This window comes from Ursus americanus, chromosome 6 (genome assembly GCF_024610735.1).
Source record: "Ursus americanus isolate L20-20 chromosome 6, mUrsAme1.1.p, whole genome shotgun sequence".
NCBI lineage: Eukaryota > Metazoa > Chordata > Mammalia > Carnivora > Ursidae > Ursus > Ursus americanus.
This window is the reverse complement of record NC_142132.1, coordinates 63,050,581-63,071,083: the sequence shown is the minus strand read 5'-3', so window position 1 is coordinate 63,071,083 and position 20,503 is coordinate 63,050,581. Positions and strand designations below refer to the sequence as shown.

At 40.7% G+C, this 20,503-nt stretch overlaps 1 protein-coding gene across 6 annotated transcripts in view; it reads right to left on the bottom strand.

The window, feature by feature from the left end:
- ANK3 (ankyrin 3) overlaps positions 1 to 20,503 on the bottom strand; it is a 349,011-nt gene that overhangs the window by 146,208 nt on the left and 182,300 nt on the right. For all 6 annotated transcript variants that reach the window (XM_087863095.1, XM_087863094.1, XM_087863096.1 and 3 more), the window contains exons 9-13: positions 14,051 to 14,149; positions 8,576 to 8,773; positions 6,635 to 6,733; positions 3,814 to 3,912; positions 1,843 to 1,941 (exon numbers count right to left, since the gene is read on the bottom strand). In XM_087863095.1, the coding sequence (XP_087719221.1) occupies positions 1,843 to 1,941; positions 3,814 to 3,912; positions 6,635 to 6,733; positions 8,576 to 8,773; positions 14,051 to 14,149 (594 nt within the window). The remainder of the gene's footprint in view (positions 1 to 1,842; positions 1,942 to 3,813; positions 3,913 to 6,634; positions 6,734 to 8,575; positions 8,774 to 14,050; positions 14,150 to 20,503) is intronic.

The window sequence follows — 20,503 nt, the reverse complement described above, 5'->3', positions numbered from 1 at the left end:
CTCTTCCTACCACCACCACCACCACCGCATGTTTGCTGAGCACCTACATGTCCCAGGCTCTGGGCTAAGTACTCCACCTACGTTCATTCACTCATCATCACACCAATCTTATCACTAGCAACTATCAGTATTCTCAGTTTCTATATGAAGAAACCAGTAAAAGAAATGTGCCACAGAGATGTTAATTAACTTGCCCAACATTACAAAGCTAGGAAGTGGCGCGTCAAGATTCAAACCCAGGCGATCTGGCTGAGGAGGTCAGGCTCCTCATCATGATACCTACTGCCTTCTCAATGAAATAATCACTGTAAGTTCTGTCCTCCATTTCAGTTTGTGGGGGAAACCACTCCTTAGACACGATGCTTGATATGGAACCAACAACACTCAGAAAATGTGAGGTTTCCTGTAATCCATGGTAAAGTACAGCTTTTCTTATCCATTGCACTTTACTGATTAAGCGGATTGAACCCATCTCTTTAGATCAGGGGTGAGAAAACTACAATCCAGGGGCCAAATCCAGTTGCCGCCTATGTTTGTAAGTAAAGTTTTATTTGGAACACAGACACGCCCATCTGCTTATGTAGTATTGCCTATGGCTGCCTTTTGCTCCAGAACGTCAGAGCTGAGCAGCTGTGACAGAGATGGTGCATCCGGCAAAGCCTAAAATATTTACTCTCAGGCCCTTTCCAGAAAAGGTCTCGAGATCCTCTGTGAAATCCACCCATTGGCACCACAGTACACTGGACACTCAAAGCGTGTGTCTCTGCTCAGAATGTCACAACCTTTGTGCTCATCTGCAGGCTTCGTGCTTACAAAGATCTAGGTGTTTTGTTCCCACACTAGTATGTTTGTACTAGTTACTTTACTACTTTGTGCTATATTTACACGAATTACTTTATACAATCACACAATATGTTAGCAGGGAAAATATGAGTATGAAAGGGAAGGCTTCATTTTTCCCTAGGAATACTAAGTTGAAAGCTTTGGAGAGCATTGGTAGAAGTTATAGAAAACAACTGTGGTCAAATTAGATATGGGTGAGACGGCTAAATAGATTGGGGGAATATTATAAAAGTCTAGAAATATTCTGTATACAAACTGCTTCATACATGTCTTGGTTTTCTCTCTACTTAAGCTGAAACTAGAAACTTCAGACCATGCAAATAAATGTACGTTTACATATGAAAGTTAAATTAAGCGGTTAAGGCATTTATGTATTTATAATTCCTGACCCGAATTGCCATGTTGATAACCAGACCAACTACTCATCTCAATAGTGATAGGTAAGTGGGTTTCTTCTGGAAGTTAAATACCAGGCAGACAATGAAGCACTCAAACTCAACCCTGACGTTCTCCTATGTAAAAGCCAATCCCTGAAGCCATTCCGATTCGAGTCTCAGGGTTTATGGCTTCACAGCTTGTGAAGAACAAGGAAAAACTTCCCTTTTCCTTTTACGACGGTGACAAGTGACACAGAAGTCACCAAAAGAGTTCAATCATGCCTCCGAATTGTGCTTGCTCTAGAAGCTTTGAGCCTAAGCCCTTCTCTGCGGAGTGTGAAGAACTCTGGACCAAGTCTCCGTTTGGTTCCAAATCTGCTAGGGCCTAACAATATGCCAAGGACACAGAGTTCTTTCTGGCACAAAGTTCTTGCTCCGTTTAATTTTGTAAAATAACTGAATGGACAAATGTGTTGGGATCTTTTTTACAATATCACATGGACAGAGACTTTCGTCATTACTTTATAAAAGTATTCCCGGAAGAGAGCATGCATGTGTTTCAAGGTTGTGATAAACTCGAGGGTTTCCCTCCACGGCACACGCTTTCATGTGCTGCACGTACCTTGGCTTTAGCTTCTACCTGAGCTCCGTCTTGCACCAGGTACCTCACGACTTCGGCTTGGCCAGACCGAGCCGCCATGTGCAGTGCTGTTTCTCCTCTCTGGGGAACAGGAGCCAAAGGTAATTAGCTGCAGCTCTCAAGAAGGGTTTCATATTTCATTTGCATAAAGCTTATGATGGAGGGCTTTTTTTTTTTTTAAGGTAAAAAACAATCCCGAGCACTTCCTTATTGAAAATGAGGAAAGATGGGCAATTAAATACTCAAGAAGTTCACATCCACCTGATTCATGATGGAAGGACTGGTGAAACACTGGGCAGCCCAGGCTCTGGCAGGAACAGAAGTGTTGCTCCGTGTGGCCTCCTCAGGGCTTAAGAGGTGAATGCTCATCACAGCCAAGGAGGAGAGGAAATGAGTGAAGGAGGGCAGCTGGGGAGTGCTCCACGAGAGAGCCCCACACCTCGCCCAAGGGGGGCCGCTGCTGTCTGACCTGCAGATGGCTTGGGTAGCTGTGCAGGGTGCCCGCCCTGGCAAAGGCCACGCCTTCCTGTTTTTCAAAAGCAGTGGCAGTTTGGATATTTGTGTATACTTCTTAAGCCTGGACCACAAAATCAGAATTGCACCCAGAACAAAACAAAAACCCAAATCTGCAAGGGCAACACAGGCACCCCTGAGGGCCAGACTGGGCTGGGAGCGGTTGGCTTGCATTCTCTGCTTTATCTCAGCACACCAGTGTCCTAGTCGTTGGACATTATCCCACAGGGCCATTTTCTTTGTCACTGGACTCCTCCACCCTGACCATTCCCCCACTTTCACCACAGAGAATTGAATTCAGATTCTCTATTCATTTATTTAATAAAAAATGAAAATACAAAAACCATGGATAGACAGAAACAAATAGTCATAGAAATCAAATATATTCTCTCACACCACTGATACCCACCTACAAATTCCTTTTATAAGTCAAGCCTTGCTTTACAGGATATCCACCTCCCTGGCAGGATATACAAAGACACATTTCACATGTAACTTGTTACTGTGTTTACGGGAAAGGCATTGGGGATAGAGTTTGCCATATTATCCAGGGCTCTCTTGATGAAGGGAAATGTTCTCTCTCTGGCATTAGTAACAGAAAAGATTACCTGTCAGCTGAGACGCTGGTCTGTTGCTATCTGGTGGATGTGCTGATTTGGGGGCCAGAAGACAGAGCGCCTTACCGGAGGCCCACCCTCAGGGGGAGTGTGCAGAACCTTAGGGCTGGCCCTTTCTGTGCCACAGTGTGGTTTATTTGATTTTTACTGCTTTGGTGCTCATGAGTCCAACTAGGGTTCTGAGGCTTGTGGTCTGTTATGCTAATAACACTATTATGTCAAACTTAAAGTTCAGTAAAATAAAGTCAAATGCCACGTGTAGATCTAGGGTGAGAAATCACTTCTCTGATACTTACTCTGAAATGAGTCTCATGGTTCTGCAGAGCAATGATCAGTGTGGAAAAACAGTATCATCCAATAATCTATGAACGTGGATTTGCTATAACCATGGGTTTGCTATAACATGGTCAAGCACACTAAAGAGAAAAATTACTCTGAATTTACTTGAAATTACAATGATAATTTGAAGTGCCTCAACATGAAACACTTCCTAAATGCTTCTATTGTAAAAAAAAAAAAAAAAAAAAATTCTCTCCCTCCACAAAAGCTATTTTTTAGAACATAATACCCAATAGTAACGTATCTATAAGGTTAATGCACATAACGCGTAAGTCCTAACAATCTGTAACCAGCTAGCAATTGAATGGATCTTGCCTTTGAAGTAAAGGAAGCCACAGGTATTCTCAAATTCTGTCCTTTTAAGCAGTCACAGTAAATAGTAATTAATTTAGTTGTAATAAAAAACAAGTAAATAAGAGCAATCTTATTTACACAGTGTCTTAAATACTCATAATTGGACCTTCTTTCTTGAAGGGATACTTACCACATTGGTGGTATTTGGCGAGGCTCCATGATGCATGAGTTGTGATACGATATTTACATGCCCCATGAAGGCAGCAACATGGATTGGGGTAAGGCCCGACTAGGAAGAAAAGAGGGAAATGTTGGTCTGTGATCTCACCATAAAAAGGGTTTGTCTGCCTGCCTCCCTGTCTGCCCTCCATCCACCCACCCACCTTAACATAACCACTTGAGTGATCAGATCAGAAGACATCAGGACATTGCCTATGATGGGCACAGACTCCGTAAGATAAACGTATTAGGACATGATCATTATTTCCTTCTAGCAGGCTCAGTGATTATGAAAGACCTATGTCATACCCACTAAGGAAGAAAGATTTCATATATTTTATAAAGAGCAATGAGAAAAAATTAGAGAAAAATGACTTGAAGTTTTTTTCCCTTTGCTACCAAACCTTCTATATCCATATAACTATGTGGCGGGCGGGGTGGATGTGTGTGCATGTGGTCACATACATATTAGCAAAAAGTTGACTTTTATTTCAGATCCTATTTTGGCCTTTAAAAATGATTCCCATGCACTAAGAATCAGCTGATTATATTATACACGAAAGAGCACGGTACTGAATGCCAACCTTCTAATAAATGGGCAAATCAGCATTAATAGCTTTAATCATTTAATTTTTTGATTTTATGAATATTATAAATCAAGGTGACATGATTAAGGCAAATAATACAATGGTCATTAGACTAGACTTTAAATGTTATGTTTGCATCAAATCCCACACACACAAACACACGCCCGTAACACTTCTGCTTTTTATGTGAAATGATGCCATTTGTAATTTTTTAGAATTTCATTCCACTTGCAACACGAACATCATCATTTGGTAAAAATATTTAATATGGCTAGAAAAAGCTAATTTTTTTTAAGAGAGTGAGAAGGAGATACCAATCTCAACAGAAATTTGAGAAATGTCAAAAAAAATATGTGAAAGGAATTCTGCCTAATAAAAGTGAGGGAAAAGGCAGAAGAGAAAGAACTCTGGTTGCCCCGCCTTTAAATAGTGGGAACTGAGGAAACTGGGGAAAAGAACTGTGTTGTCACTTGGCACTTTTTTCCATCAGCAGGGGGAGTCGTTAGAACACATGCAGGGCCAAACCCTCATCTTGGTCTGCCCCGCCTTTTGAAAGCTCTGAGGGAGTTCAGGCTGGCAGCAGCCCCTTCTCAGTGGCTGACATCTCTGGATATTTATTCAAACATCAGTCAAAAAAATTTTATTTCAGAGCCCATTCTGACCTTTAAAAACAGTTGGTGTGCACTGAGAATAAGCTTTTTAAAATCACAGGTGCCGGGGCGCCTGGGTGGCTCAGTCGTTAAGTGTCTGCCTTTGGCTCAGGGCGTGATCCCAGAGTCCTGGGATCGAGCCCCACATCAGGCTCCTCTGCTGAGAGCCTGCTTCTTCCTCCCCCATACCTCCTGCTTGTGTTCCCGCTCTCGCTGGCTGTCTCTCTCTCTCCGTCAAATAAATAAATAAATAAAATATTAAAAAAAAATAAAATAAAATCACAGGTGCCATAATAAAGCCACAAGAGTGATGAAAGAGCAAATCAGTATTCGTATTTTCAGCCATTTAATAATTTTAAAATTGTGTTACAAATCAAGGCAAATACTTCATCTGCAGGTAAGAAACTGAGGCAAAGCAACAGTCATTAGGCCAGATTCAAATTTTATATTTGCTTCCAACACTACAGTCTTTATTGGTGCATTCAACGAACCTTTACTCAGCGACCTACCCTGTGCTGCCGGCATGTACAGACCAGTAGGACTCAGCCTGCGCTAATGGAGCCTGGACTTCCTGGGGGCAGGTGAGCGGCTAGGTCATAAGTGCTTTGATGTAAACAGGCACAGGAAATGGTGCCCTGAGGAGGAGCTCCTACCAGGACAGGAGGTGAAGGACTTCCTGGAGAAGGTGGCCCCCGACCCCGACCTGGAGGGTGTGGAGGAATAGCCGAGCAAAGAGGGGGTGACCCATGGAGGGCGCAGAGATAGGGAAGTGAATGAAAGAGTGTCCAGTTTTGGGAAGTGCCGCGGCTGGCATCTATGGAGACCAGAGTGCTGGGCGTGGGGTAGGGATGGAGAGTCTGGAAGGCTGGATGCCAAGCTTCGTTTGCTGTATTGCAGGCTCAGCATTGGTCCTGGTGGAACGTGCCTCTGAGTTCCATGTCAATTTGTACAAAAGAAACCTAGAGCTAGTCCTTTATTAACTTCAGCAACTCTGTGTTTCATTAATTCTGAATTTTGAAAAGAGAAATGTTCAGTTTACAAACACCCAGAGGTGGTGATATACAGAGTTTCTCAACCTTGGCACATGTGACATTTTGCACCAGATAATTCTTTGTCGTAGAAGGCTGGCCTATATGCTATAAAATATTTAGTAGCATCTGGCCTCTAGACACTGGACACAAGTAGCACCATCTGGCTGTCACAACTGAAAATACCTCCAGACATTGTGAGATGCCCCCTGGACGGGAGGCAAAATCGCCCCCCCCCCAGAAGCACTGCATTATAGGATTTCATGTAAATTATTCTTTCAGTGATGGTGCCACTCACCCCTGAGCATGAAGCGTGTGTTTTGGATGATGTGTTTGCACTCATCCCCCCACATGCCTGTCTGTTCTCCTCTGGACTTGCCGCCCCTTGGATGAAGGGTTCAGAAAGTAATCAGTGGCAATCACACACACAGCAAAACTTGAGCTGTTCGTTGAGGATAGCTCTGGACTCCAGCTGCGAAGGTCTACCCTTGTGACCTGGACAACCCTAGAAATCCTACTCCCCTCACCTCGGTTACGGCTTGGATGGATGCACCGTGTTTCAGGAGGAGTTCCATTACTTTAATTCGATTCTTCTTGCAGGCAATATGAAGAGGAGTAAAGCCATTCTGAAAGGGACAAAGACACAGAAGTACATGACTGCATTCCATTGAAATCCAATTCCTCTGAGTGTGGTCAAATGTTTGCAAAATGGTGTTCTGTAAGGATTTGGAAGTAGATGAAACAAGGAGGGGTTAAACAGAATGGAGATTCTTTTCTGGAAGCGTAGGTAGTCTAGCTGCTCCTAGAAATCCACAGTACTCTGGTGATCATGAATAGGAAGTGAATTTTTGTCACAGCCTCTTGGTAGCTGAGGCAAAGTGGTCATGCATTTTTTTTAGATTATTTTATTTTGGAATTCACTCTTCCAAATAATATGTTCCTCCCTCCTCCATCTCATTTCAAATACAGACTAAAAACAGCTGGGCCCAAACATTTGTCCTCACAGCCAAAACTTTGCCAGTGCCATTTAGCATTCTCTGCTGCATTTTAGGACAACTACAAGACCGGTTCTAGAATGTTTTCATCCCTTCCAGTTTTAAGGTTCAAATAGGTGCTTACTCCAGGGAAGCAGGAAACAATCCAACGTGACTTGGATCATATGGTTTAATATTTAATCTAATAAAGGAGTCTGCTTTTTAACAAATTACCTTCCAAATCGTACTGCCTGATAATTGAGACCACGGAGCGTTTTTCAGTCGCCATAGAGAACTATAAAGTAGCAGGGTCCACCATAAAAGCTTACGTCAAAGTCACCACAGATGGTTCTGTAGCCATTCTGAGACCGTTTACCTGGCCATAGTCCATCCCAGCATGACTGGCTACAACCTCCACATGTTGTGAAATCTTCAGTCAGAGGAAAATGAGAGTGAATGCCCACACCCTGTTTTAAGGCTGTTTTTTTTTTTTTTCTTGTATGGAAAAGTGAGTCATGATTGCTAATTTCTTTTCCTCCCTTCTCAGAATTCAAAGATATGTTTGATAGACTGGGCAGGTCAACAGCCCTTGAAATGCCGCTGTGGTAGAAGCTTTTAGAGTGATGACGACAGGCTGGGGTCAGGGTGGTCCTTAGTCCTCATGGTTCCTGCCCCCAGAGCAGCAGAGGGCACTGGGGATCCCTTCAGACAGGAAGACAAAACCAGTTGGAAAGGAACAGCGATCCTTCCTAAATCAGTTGATCAGATGGCAGCCTTTACCTCAAAATTGCTAGTCAACTCACATGTTTTCCCTAACATCTGGTGACTGATTTTTTCCCCCTAAACATGGGTGCTTATTGTGAACTAAATTTAAACAGCTTACCAAATTGGGATGATTTATTTTTCCAAAGACAAAAACACCATCTTGTCAAGAAAATCAAACAATAATACAGGTAGGGGTTAAAATAACAGATCACTTTGGGAGTTAAGACTACACATCAGACCCAAATTTTCATTTTTATCAGCAGGAAAAGGAGATGACAGGCTATATGTTAGCTTACCTGTAAACATAACAAAAAATTTCAGCTGACAAATTCCTAGACCGCTGATGTGTAAGCAAAAGTTTTTTGACCACTTTGCCTCATGTTTTTAGATCTCAGAAAAAAAATTCTATTTCACACAATTATAAGTTTACCCTCAGTAAGAGAAGTGATCACCTCAGTCTTTTTTATACTTCCACCGTCTTTGGGTCTTATTTATGAGTGAGAGACTCACCAGTGTGACCACAAAGAGGTTAATGATTTAGCCCCATCAGCCTTGTTCACATCAGAAATAGGTTGTTTCTTTAAAGGCTATTTGAAAAAGTTGATAGGACGTACACTTTATTTAACTAGACCTTCTATTTTTACCTCCTCAAAGTAACCCTTCTCATGCGGAAGGTCGCACGTTATCAGCAAGACAACACAGGCTGGAGCTGTTGGCTGAGCCACTCACCAGGGCTTTGGCATTGGGGTTCGCTTTCTTGTCTAGGAGAACCTTGGCGACTTTGTAATGGCCACAGTGGGCAGCCACGTGCAGGGCAGTCAGGTAGTCATTGGTGACGTCGTCCACGGGCACGTTATGCTGGAGGAGAAGCTGGACGCAGTTCAAGTGATCCCCTTGCGTGGCCATGTGCAATGGAGACAATCCATTCTGGAACACATAAGAAAATCAGAGTTTACTGTTTTACCTTTAAAACGCAAATGTGCCAAACACAAAATACAGTGCAAATATGGAAAGATGAAAACCTAGTTTTTCACACAGAAATACCTTCTCTTTTTAAAAGGTTTTAAAATAAGTTTTATTATTTAAATTCCAGTTAGTTAACATGTAATATTACTTTCAATTTTAAGTAAATTCTATACCACACATGGGATCAAAGATCAAAATCGCATGCTCTACCAAATGAGCCAGCCAGGCACCCTCTTTTTAACAGGTCTGATGATTGTCTTGAACTACAGGTACTTTTAAAACTAGTCCTCTCACTTTTTTTTATCAGTTGAAAACAAATGTTCCAAGATAATTTCTTTCCTGATTTAAAAATAATGTGAATTGGGGTGCCTGGGTGACTCAGTCAGTTAAGCATTCAACCCTTGATCTCAGTTCAGGTCTTGATCTCGGGGTTGTGAGTTCAAGCCCCATGCTGGACTCCTGAGCCTACTTAAAAAAAGAAAGAAAGAAAGAAAAGTGTGAATTGCACTAATGTCCATTATTTATCATATTCACAGTGAACTGGAATTTTTTAAAGATTTTTAAGCAATCTCCATATCCAACATAGGGCTTGAACCTACAACCCCAAGATCAAGAGTTGTATGCTCCATGGATTGATCCAGCCAGGTGTCCCTGGAATTCTTAATGTTTAAGAGTGAAAAGGATTAAAAAAAAAAAAAAAAAAAAAGGCAGAAGTAGATTGGTATTCATTACACTGGTTTTTATTTTGTCCTTAGAAGTTACTAATGCTTGATATTGATATTATATTGATTTGATTAATAAAAAAGATCTGACTAAAAAAACACATTTCATTTCACTTCAATGTAGAAAGGAAATTTTTCCTCTTCCATCAATCTAGTGCCCCCCTGTGTCTATGATGAGGAAAGGCAAAGCACTGACCAACTCATTAACTTATGCTTGTCTCAGTTTAAATCAGCTAGGTTCAATGACACACTGAATTATGCATGGTAGGAATAAGTAAAAAATTCTTTAGAGTTTTGAGAAGAAACGAATAGGCTCAAAGGCAAATAAAGCCTGAAATACAGGCTGGAGGGACATTTAGCATCCAGTACTTGTTTCCCTGTGAAGGCAAAAAATAAGGTATTAAGATGTCAGTCCTTTCAAGCATGCTTCCTTTAAATATCGAGGCAAAGTGGAGGAGCCTGGGAAATTTCTAGAGAATTCGATTATCAAGAGAGGCTCTATTAATCACTATAACATGGTTTAACATATCTGGGGGTGGGTGGGAAGCGAGTGCAAATTCAGTTTCCAAAAAACCTGTCATCAGTGAACTTTGAAAATAACGATGTATTAAACAGGCACTGATGACACACGGATTTCTGAATGCTCTCGGCCAAGCCAAGTTATTTCCCCTAATTTATCTATAAATGATATAAAATAGGAAATCAGGATAGGAAGAAACAGTGCGAGCCTTCCTCTAGCCTCTCTCACGGTACCATTCACTCACTGTGATATATATTTCAACTATTTGTGTTCCTTGAAAGCAAGAGTTTCATGGATTATAATTTCCCCAAATTGCCTGGCATATATAGAGAAATAAATATTCACGCAACTTTAAAGACTTCATACATGGTCAATCAGAGTATTTCTGCCTAAAAAATTCCACTCTAACATTTTGAATCAAAGTAGACACTAATGTGCAAGAAAGGATGGGGACATTTCTCATTTGAGATACTGCCTCCCACAAGCATATGCACACAGGCACTCCTTTACTTCCTGCCAAGACATTCCCTCGCTTTATGTTCTGATACAGTCGTAGGGGCAAATGGTAAGTAAACAAAGCAACAAAATCTCAGAGATAAATGGCGTCGTGGAGAGTAGAAACTGGAAGCAGTGCCAACAAAAGAAGAAAATTATCTGACGATACACAAAATAACAATATATGAGTAGGTAACTTACAGGTCATTGGAGAAGAAGAAGAAAGTAAAGACCATCTGCCCTAGGGAGAGGGGTCTTATTACATACAGTCCCCTCATAAAGCTGAAAATATAGATCCAATGATGGGTTTTCTTAGCTCAGAAAGATGAAAGTCTTGAGGAATTAGACAGATGGCCTTAAAGTCAGAAACACATTCATTCACTTAATGTTCATTCAGGAAATGTTTCTTGGGGGTCTACTACTGCCAGACACTAATGTAGGTGCTTGGGGTAGCGCACGGAGGGAGGCAACGTCCTTGATTTCATTTTACCGAAGAGAGAGAGAGAGAGCACACAAGAAGATAAGCTAACAAGAAGGCCTCTCTGAGAAGAAAACACTGCAGCTGAAAAAGGGGTGGAGACCGCAGAGATCTGGGACAAGCTGAGGGAACTCAACCCGCGGGCACAGGACGTGAGGACAAACCTGGTGTATTCTGGGAAGCACCAGCAGGCCAGCTGGCTGGAAGACAGTAGGGAGCAGAACAAGAGATGAGGCAGAAACGTGGTGAGATGCTGGGAAGGAATGTATCAGTGTAGTGGGACACTGCTGAGGAAACATGGTAGACGTGAACTATGTGCATCCATCCTTTCCCAAACTCCAAAGTAATTGAAAAGATAAATTCCACAAGGGCATACATGTGTGCGCATGCCCACCCACATACACCCTCAAAACACACAGCAAAGGAAATAAAAACAGATGTGTGATGTCTATAAAATTTAGAATGTGAAAAGAGAGTTTAGTGTGTGAACACATCGGCAGAAGAGAGAAGGCAGAATGCTAAGTGTCTGTGGAGGGTATCATCAGCGGTGTCCTGGTTAATGTTTAACAACAACAGCTCTTAGAAAAAGAAAAACCCCAATATGCGACATTTGCCAATCCCCATGGTGTAAAGAACCCCACTATGACTTATTTCAAGCCATCAACATGATGCCACTGAATATAGAATTAGGAAAAGATGTACACAATAGGCTCAATGATCTGGCTCCAACATACCACTGGGTAAAATAAAGACAAGTGATTTTTCTCTCAGATACCCCAAAGGCAGGGGATATGGAAACACAGCACACCTTGGAAGATAAAGATGAGGCCTGGAGTCAAAATCAGGATTGGTTCACCTGTGTATGGAGTTGTCAAGTTTCCAGGTCCTTTGGACCCAGCAAAGCAAGACAATAGCCCCTTGTCCCTTACAGGACATCAGGAGTTTAGTCTCTGGGGAAACTGAAGCAGAGAGATTCAGGATGCAGGAGCCCAGGCAGACCACGGGGCAGTGGTGAGGCTCCGGACTGAGACCAGGTGCTCACAGAAAAAGGAAGGATGGTATGGGTGTCAAGAGTGTGGTCTCTCGGGTTAGACTGCCTGGGTTCAAATCCTTGTTCTGCCATGAGCCGAGCTATCTTGAGAAAGTTATTGTATCTCTTTGGGACTCAGTTGCCTCATCTGTAAAAAGGACCTAATAGTAATACTAGTGCCTCATTGTGAGGATTCAGTGGGGTGACATATGTAAAGTGCTTAGAGCCCGCTACGGAGCAGACACCATGTAAATATCTGTTATCACTATTGTGACTGATGTACGCATAGAGAACGGGAGGACAGCCCCTTTTCCTTGTTCTTACTCTGAATGTATTGACACAGCCGTACACTGCAAAAGATTGGAGGATTCGTCTCTGAAAAAAACTGAACTTCCCAGGAAAAAGGCAACTAATGGTGACATGGGGGGACACGCAGAGTTTCCACTCACTCAAATGTTAGTGCCCGACACTGATGGTCAGGTACAGACATTTGTGGGAAACCTCCAACGTGAAAGAGGGAGCCAAAGCCAACAAAGAGAAAAAAGAAATTGTGAGGAATTAGGGACAGAAGAGAGGCAGAAAAAAATTAAAGTTATCTTGAGTGTTCTCAGAAAGGTAATAGACTATGTTGCACCCATTATACAAGAACTGACTGGATGCTTTAAGAAAAGAAGTTACCAGAGAACAAGAAAATGTTCTTGCACATTACAAGCACAGAAGAAAAAAAATCAAGGAAATTTCTTGGAAAGAAAGAAAAGACAATGAGATGAGCAAAAGGGAGAAAGCAATTTTATTTTTAGCTATGCCTGTTGTTTTGATAAAATGAAAATTAATTTTTAAGAGAACAGGGTTTTTAGGCAGGAGGTGACATGATTTGGTTGACAGTCTGGCCACTCTGACTGTTGCACACTGGGAATGGGACTGCAGAGGACGAAGGCAGGATGGGGGGACCAGTAAGGAAGCTGTTGCTGGGTCCAGGTTGGTGGTGAGGTGGCTCGAAGACAGCAGTAGAGGTGGAAAAAAGATAGATATGGACTTCTTGAAAGGACAAAGCCAAAACAGAATGGTTTAGATGAGAAGCATTCAAAAGGCCAAGGTGTCCTCACATATAATGAAACATGGTGGCTGTTTAACCCTGTTGGTTACAGCACCCATGGCTCACTAATCTAAACCCTGCATTTCAAATGAGCGAGGGAATTATTCAGACCACCTCAACCCTGGTCCATCTCCACTACGGTTGTTGAGGAGACACTGACCAAAGTACTTGCAAACAGGAGAAACATGTTTTTGTTGTTTTGATGACGTTTAGAAATAAGGCTCTTTATAAAGCTTAATACAGCTTCCAAAAATCACTGATTTGGTTAATAAAAATAGTAGGGACTCAGGTATTCTGTATGTAGCAAAATTTATTTACAAATATTCTCTCTTTTTAAATAGTGTCAAAGGTTTTATCATAAAAATCCAGAAGACATTTTGTAAAACATTCATTTTGGGGCAATCGTCATGCATTCCTTTTGCATATGTCAATTTCACCAAAGGCCCAAGCAAGATGCCATCTTTCCAAAGTTTCCAGCCCTTATTGGTTAAACGATATCCTCTTTAATAATCTGCAAGCCCTTAAGAAATAAACCAATGGGCTGGAGAAAGACAGCCAGCACCCAGACTTTAGAGACTATAGATCTTGTTTTTTCCCAATAAGCGATCATTGCTGAGCTATGAAAATATCACAGAATAAAATCAAGAAGTCAGTGTTCCTGAAACAAAGGAGAAACAAAAGCAATACATACAAAACTGACTTTGTGGTAGAGTGCACTCCGTAAACCCTAACTAATTCTGAGGTTCTCCAAAGATCTGAACTAGGCTACTCTTCATGGCTAAGTTGGAACAGTATCATTTTTCTATGATTCAAAAGGCAGTTAAATAAGTTAAATAAGCAGTTAAGGAGATGGAAAGCTAAATACAGTCCATGTCCAGACACTTGGAAAGAAATTACCTTGGTTTTTGAAAGAATGGGGGCAGCTCGATCGAGCAGCATTTCCACCACCTGCTCATGGCCACTCCTCGCTCCACAGTGCAGGGGCGTCAGACCGTCCTGCGGAACAAAGGCAACACCTTTAGTTAGATTTGATGGGAAAGTCCACAAATGCAGTGTATTCCTTCAGGATTTGGTGCAGCACACACGCACGCACGCACGCAGAACACTCAAGATAACCTTCACCAACCTGCTGTGGACCTGTGACTTTCAAACATTTACTCACACATCTCAAAATCATTTCCTATTTTTAACCAGAGAACTAAATTTTTCATAAGTTTAAGTAGTTGTAAGGTGTGTAATTTCCCACATATTAGAATACTCACAGTTAAAAATAAAACTGTTTCACCACTCTTTCCATATCCAATGGAATCGAAATACCATAATTTGATATCCACTATTTTAAAAAAATAAAAAATAAACTTTTAAAATAGGAATTTTTTTTTAAAGATCAACCTCATTTTATTTTTTTAAATTTAAATTCAATTAGCCAACATACAGTACATCATTAGTTTCAGATGTAGAGTTCAATAATTCATCAGTTGCATATAACACCCAGTGCTCATCACATCACATGCCCTGCTTAATGCCCATCACCCAACTACTCCCATACCCCCCATCCACCTCCCTCCAACAAACCTCAGTTTGTTTCCTATAGTTAAGAATTTCTCATGGTTTGTCTCCTTCTCTGATTGCTTCCCAATTCAGTTTTCCCTCCCTTCCCCTACGATCCTCTGCCTATTTCTTATATTCCACATATGAGTGAAACCATATGATAATTGTCTTTCTCTGATTGACTTATTTCCCTCAGCATAATACCCTCCAGTTCCATCCATGTAGATGTAAATGGTAAGTATTCATCCTTTCTAACGGCTGAGTAATATTCCATTGTATATATGAACCACATCTTTTTTATCCATTCATCTGTTGATGGACATCTTGGTTCTTTCCATAGTTTGGCTATTGTAGACATTGCTGCTATAAATATTAGGGTGCATGTGCCTCCTTGGATCATTACATTTGTATCTCTGGGGTAAATACCTAGTAGTACAATTGCTGGCTTGTAGGATAGCTCTATTTTTAACTTCTTGAGGAACCTCCATACTGTTTTCCAGAGAGGCTGTACCAGCTTGCACTCCCACCAATAGTGTAAGAGGGTTCCCCTTTCTCCACATCCTCGCCAATATTTGTAGTTTCCCGACTTGATAATTTTAGCTATTCTGACTGGTGTGAGATGGTATCTCATTGTGGTTCTGATTTGTACTTCCCTAATGCCAAGTGATGTTGAGCATTTTTTCATGTGTCTGTTTGTCATTTGTATGTCTTCTTTGGAGAAATGTCTGTTCATGTCACCTGTCCATTTCTTGACTGGATTATTAGTTTTTTGGGTGTTGAGTTTGATAAGTTCTTTATAGATCTTGGATACTAGCCCTTTATCTGATATGTTATTTGCAAATATCTTCTCCCATTCTGTAGGTTGTCTTTTAGTTTTGTTGACTGTTTCCTTTGCTGTGGAGAAGCTTTTTATCTTGATGAAGTCCCAATAGTTCAAAAAATAGGAATTTGTAACAGGAATTTGACATTGGTCCTTTCCCTCTTGCATTTCTATATCCATTTCACTTCCCGTACAAGGGGAGGGAAAGAAATTCAAGCAGACTCTTTGCTGAGCACGAAGCCAGCATGGGGCTTGATCTCATGACCCTGAGATCATGACCTGAGCAGAAACCAAGAGTTGGACATTTAACCGACTGAGCAACCCAGGAGCCCGTATGCTTGAGTATTTTTAATTAATTACCATATAATATCTCTTTGCTATAAAAATATATATGTTAAATTTTTAAAAAATTTAAAGATTTCCTGAGAACCTAAGTCTTAAAGCATCAAAAATAAATCTCCTAACTAGTTATAATTTATTCAGATGTAATTGGCCAAAATAGTGAAAACATATTACAGATTTCATGATTATTATACAACAGCACCAACTTATTAAAAAGTTCCTCTCTTAATGAGATGTATGTTTTCACAACTAGTTCATGTATCTGCAAATAAATATTAGTTATTGCTGGAATGAGAGAGAGTCAGCATCAACACTATCCCATTTTTTTAAAGTCAGATTCAGGCTTTTAAAATCTTTTCTATATTTTAAAAATTCCAGCATAATTAACATATAGTGTTATATTGGTTTCAGGTAGACAATCTAGTGATCTGACAATTCTATGCTCTCTATACTTTATCTATTTTTATCTATTTACCCATCCCTCTACCCACCTCCCCTCTGGTAACCATCTGTTTGTTCTCTATAGTTAAGAGTTGTTTTTTGGTTTCTCTCTTTTCTCCTTTGTTCATTTCATTTCTTAAATTCCACATATCAGTGGAATTATTGACTTATTTCACTTAGCATTATACCCTCTAGATCCACCTATGTTGTTGCAGATAGGAAGATTTCATTTTTTATGGCTGAATAATATGCCACTGCGTGCGTGCATGTGTGTGTGTGTGTACGCACATACTACATTTTTTTAAAAAAGGTTTTATTTATTCATATGAGAAAGAGAGCCCAAGCCGGGAGAGGGGCAGAAGGAGAAGGACAAGCAGACTTCCCACTAAGCAGGAAGGCTGACATGGGGCTCGATCCCAGGACCCTGAGATCATGACCTGAGGCAATGTCAGATGCTTAACCGACTGAGCCACGCAGGTGCCCCTACACCACATCTTCTTTATCCATTCATCTATTGATGGATATTTGGGCCGCTTCCCTATTTCCCATATTTGGCTATTGTAAATAATGCTACAAGAAACACAGGGGTGCATATATCTTTTTCAATTAGAGTTCTCATATTCTTTGGGTAAATACTCAGTAGTGGAATGACTGGATCATATGGTGATTCTATTTTTAATTTTTTGAGGAACCTCCATATTGTCTTCCACAGTGGCTGCACCAGTTTGCATTCCCACCAACAGTGTCCAAGGGATTCTTTTCCTCCACACCCTCACCAACACTTGTTGTCTTTTGTGCTTTTGATTCTAGCCATTTTGACAGGTGTGAGATGATATCTTCTTGTAGTTTTGATTTGCATTTTCCTGATGATGAGTGATGTTGAGCACTTTTTTATATGTCTGTTGGCTAACTGGATGTCTTCTTTGGAGAAATGTCTGTTCATGTCTTCTGCCCATTTTTTAATTGGATTATTTGGTTTTTGGTGTTGAGGTATAAATTATTTATACATTTTAGATACTAACCCTTGATCAGAGACGTCATTTACATTTTCTCCCATTCACTAGGTTGACTTTTAGTTTCGTTGTTTACTTTTCTACGCAGAAGCTTGTTATTTTGACGTAGTCCCAATAGTTTATTTTTGCTTTTGTTTCCCTTGCCCAGGTGACGTATCTAGAAAAATGTTGCTATGGCCAATGTCAGAGAAATAATTGCATGTGCTCTCTTCCAGGATTTTTATGGTTGCAGGTCTCACATTTATGTCCTTAATTTTTGAGTTTATTTTTGTGTATGGTGTAAGAAAGTAGTCCAGTTCATTCTTCTGCATGTAGCTGTCCAGTTTTTCCAACACCATTTGTTGAAGAGACTGTCTTTTTCCCATTGCATAATCTTGCCTCCTTTGTCGAAGATGAATTGACAATATAATTGTGGGTTTATTTCTGGGCTCTCTGTTCTGTTCCATTGATATTTGTCTATTCTGGTGCCAGGACCATACTGTTTTGATTACTACAGTTTTGTGGGATATCTTGAAATCTGGGATTGTGATATCTCCTGTTTTTTTTTTTTTTTTCTTTTTCAAGATTACTTTGGCAATTTGAGGTCTTTTGTGGTTCCAGAAAGTGTTAGGATTATTTGTTCTAGTTCTGTGAAAAATGCTGTTGGTATTTTGATAGGGACTGCATAAAATCTGTAGATTGCTTTGGGTAATATGGATATTTTAACAATATTTGTTCTTCCAGCCCATGAGCATGGAATATCTTTCCATTTGTTTGTGTCGTCTTCAATTTATTTCATCAGTGTTTTAGAGTTTTCAGAGTACAGCCCTTTTACCTTCTTGGTTAAGTTTATTCCCAGGCATTTTATTATTTTTGGTACAAACACTATCCCAATGTTTGTTTTTATAAATGTTAGTACTGAGACATCTTGCTTGCATAAATAAATAGATGGACTTCTGTTAAAGTGGTGTCACTAATCTTTTGAACTCCTGAATTACATGCCAAAATCGCCTAGCAATCTTTCACCAAAGATTTTTTTTCAATGAAGCACCATAAGACAATTCCATTAGGTCCTTCACTTTTGTTGGCAGCAGTAGGATTTCTTACCATCCAATGAGCAGAAGAATTTGTTACTCAGTCATTAGAGTCACACAGTTGTTAACACGACACAGATATCCTGAACTCTTCCCCTTGATCCACTCTGTCTCCTTTTCTCCCCAGGTTTTGCACCCTGGGACCAAGTGTGTGAGAGTTAGTTAGGTCTTTCTTCAGCACTAGGGTAGAAGGACTGTTGAACTACAGGGTCAGCAGAAAAGGAGAATTAGCGGGGAGTTGAAGAGTGGGAAGTTACTCACTTAAAACTGTCTAAGTGGCCCCAAACTCTATGGAGAAGTTTTTACACACCCAGCTTATGCGTTCCCCAACTTGAAGATTCCTGTGGTTGACAATGCCTATGCAAGTGACAGTCACATTTTAAGGTACATCAGAATGTAATTCGGTGTATTCAAATCACTTTCTAGATTGTATGAGCAGATCTTGAAAATAACCATAATTATCCTAATGTATAGTTGGTGAGGTACAATCCTATTTCTAACCTACCAGCCACATCCCAGAATTAAAAGTCCTTAAAAAATGAAATTTGAATCATAAGCATCACATGACCTCATTTGACCATGCTGTGAGCATGTTTAAATATTCTGCCTTTTAGGCTGATTTAAAACATCTGCTCTTAAAATCCAAAGTAAAGCAATATATAGACTTTTAAGTTGGAAACAGCATTTTGCTAATAAAATAGGATAAAATAAAAATCTGAGAACAGATAAAAAAAAACCCACCATGATGTCCAAGTGTCTTCCCAATAATGTAAAACCTGAAAATATCTGAAGTAGAAATAATAATAACATCTACCCTCCACCGCACATGCACAAAACCATTCCACACAGACCCTATTGTATCGTGATTGTCTTTTACGAACTGAAAGGTCAAATCTGTTTCTTTCATTTTCTCCTAAGTAGACTCTAAGACACAAGAGGTGACAGATTATGTATAGACATGTTCAATCTATGGTCACACAGAAAAAATAACTGTTTTAGCCCAACTCATTTATCCTTGAAAATTACTGAATGCAAAGTGTTTGGCTAGCTAAGAGCAAAATCTTAACTTCTCAATCCTTGAAACATACTGTTCCTTACAGACATACACTTTTGCTGATTTCATTTTTTAAAAAAAGTTTAATTATGGAAAATTTCAAACCTATTTCAGACTAAAGCACACCGAATAGCGTAACGAGTCTCTCGATGTCTGGTTCAGCAACAACTGTCACCTTCTGATCCAGCGTGATTTATCCATATCCCTGACCTTTCTCCTTTCTTCGATTATTTTGAAGCCAATCCAAGCTCTGGTATCATTTTACCCTCACAATCACCCCTATACAAAAGGTAAAAACTTCATGTGATAAACGAAGACTCTAAGGCTTCCAACAGGTGAAATGACTCATCTGAGGCTGCACGGGCTGACTGCAGAACTCAGCCAGACGGTGCGGGACAGTCAAGGCATGACTTGGGAGGAGTTACTATGACAAAGCCCCTCTGCTCACACTTTCAGTCACCCTGAGCCTTCCTTTATCTACATTCTGCAGCTGCTGTCTCTGATCTCTGATGTTTATTTATTAAAAACTCATCGACTTTAGAGACTCAGCTGGGGAAGGTAATTTTCTCATCGGTGCAAGAGCTGCGAAGTGCCATTGTTTCCAGCCATTGTTCCTTTTATCACCTGGTTTCAGTGATAAAGTCAGTGGCTTCCCCAGGGTAAGATGTTCAGTTCCCAGCTAACTTGCAAGAGCTACCTGAAGCACCGCTCTCTCAACTGGACTTTGACTTGCAGTATTTTTAACACTGATTGCTAGTGGCCGACTCCCTTGGATCTTCTGCAGACTTGCTCTCCAACTTTTCAAAAGTGCATGACTTCAAATAGCCAGGATCCCGGCAGGAGAGACGCCTCATCAGGAACTTGTACAAGATGTCACGACTGCCTGGCCGTACAGCAGCGCGGCGCGGCTGCCGGACATTCACAGGTCAGTGGAAAACTCGTGCCCGGAGTTAATGGAAGGCCTTTAGCGTCACGGCTTTTACAGGGACAGACAGCTCGCCAGCTGACCTGCAGTGAGCCTGAAACGTCCCAGCCATGTACTGCTTCACACTTAGT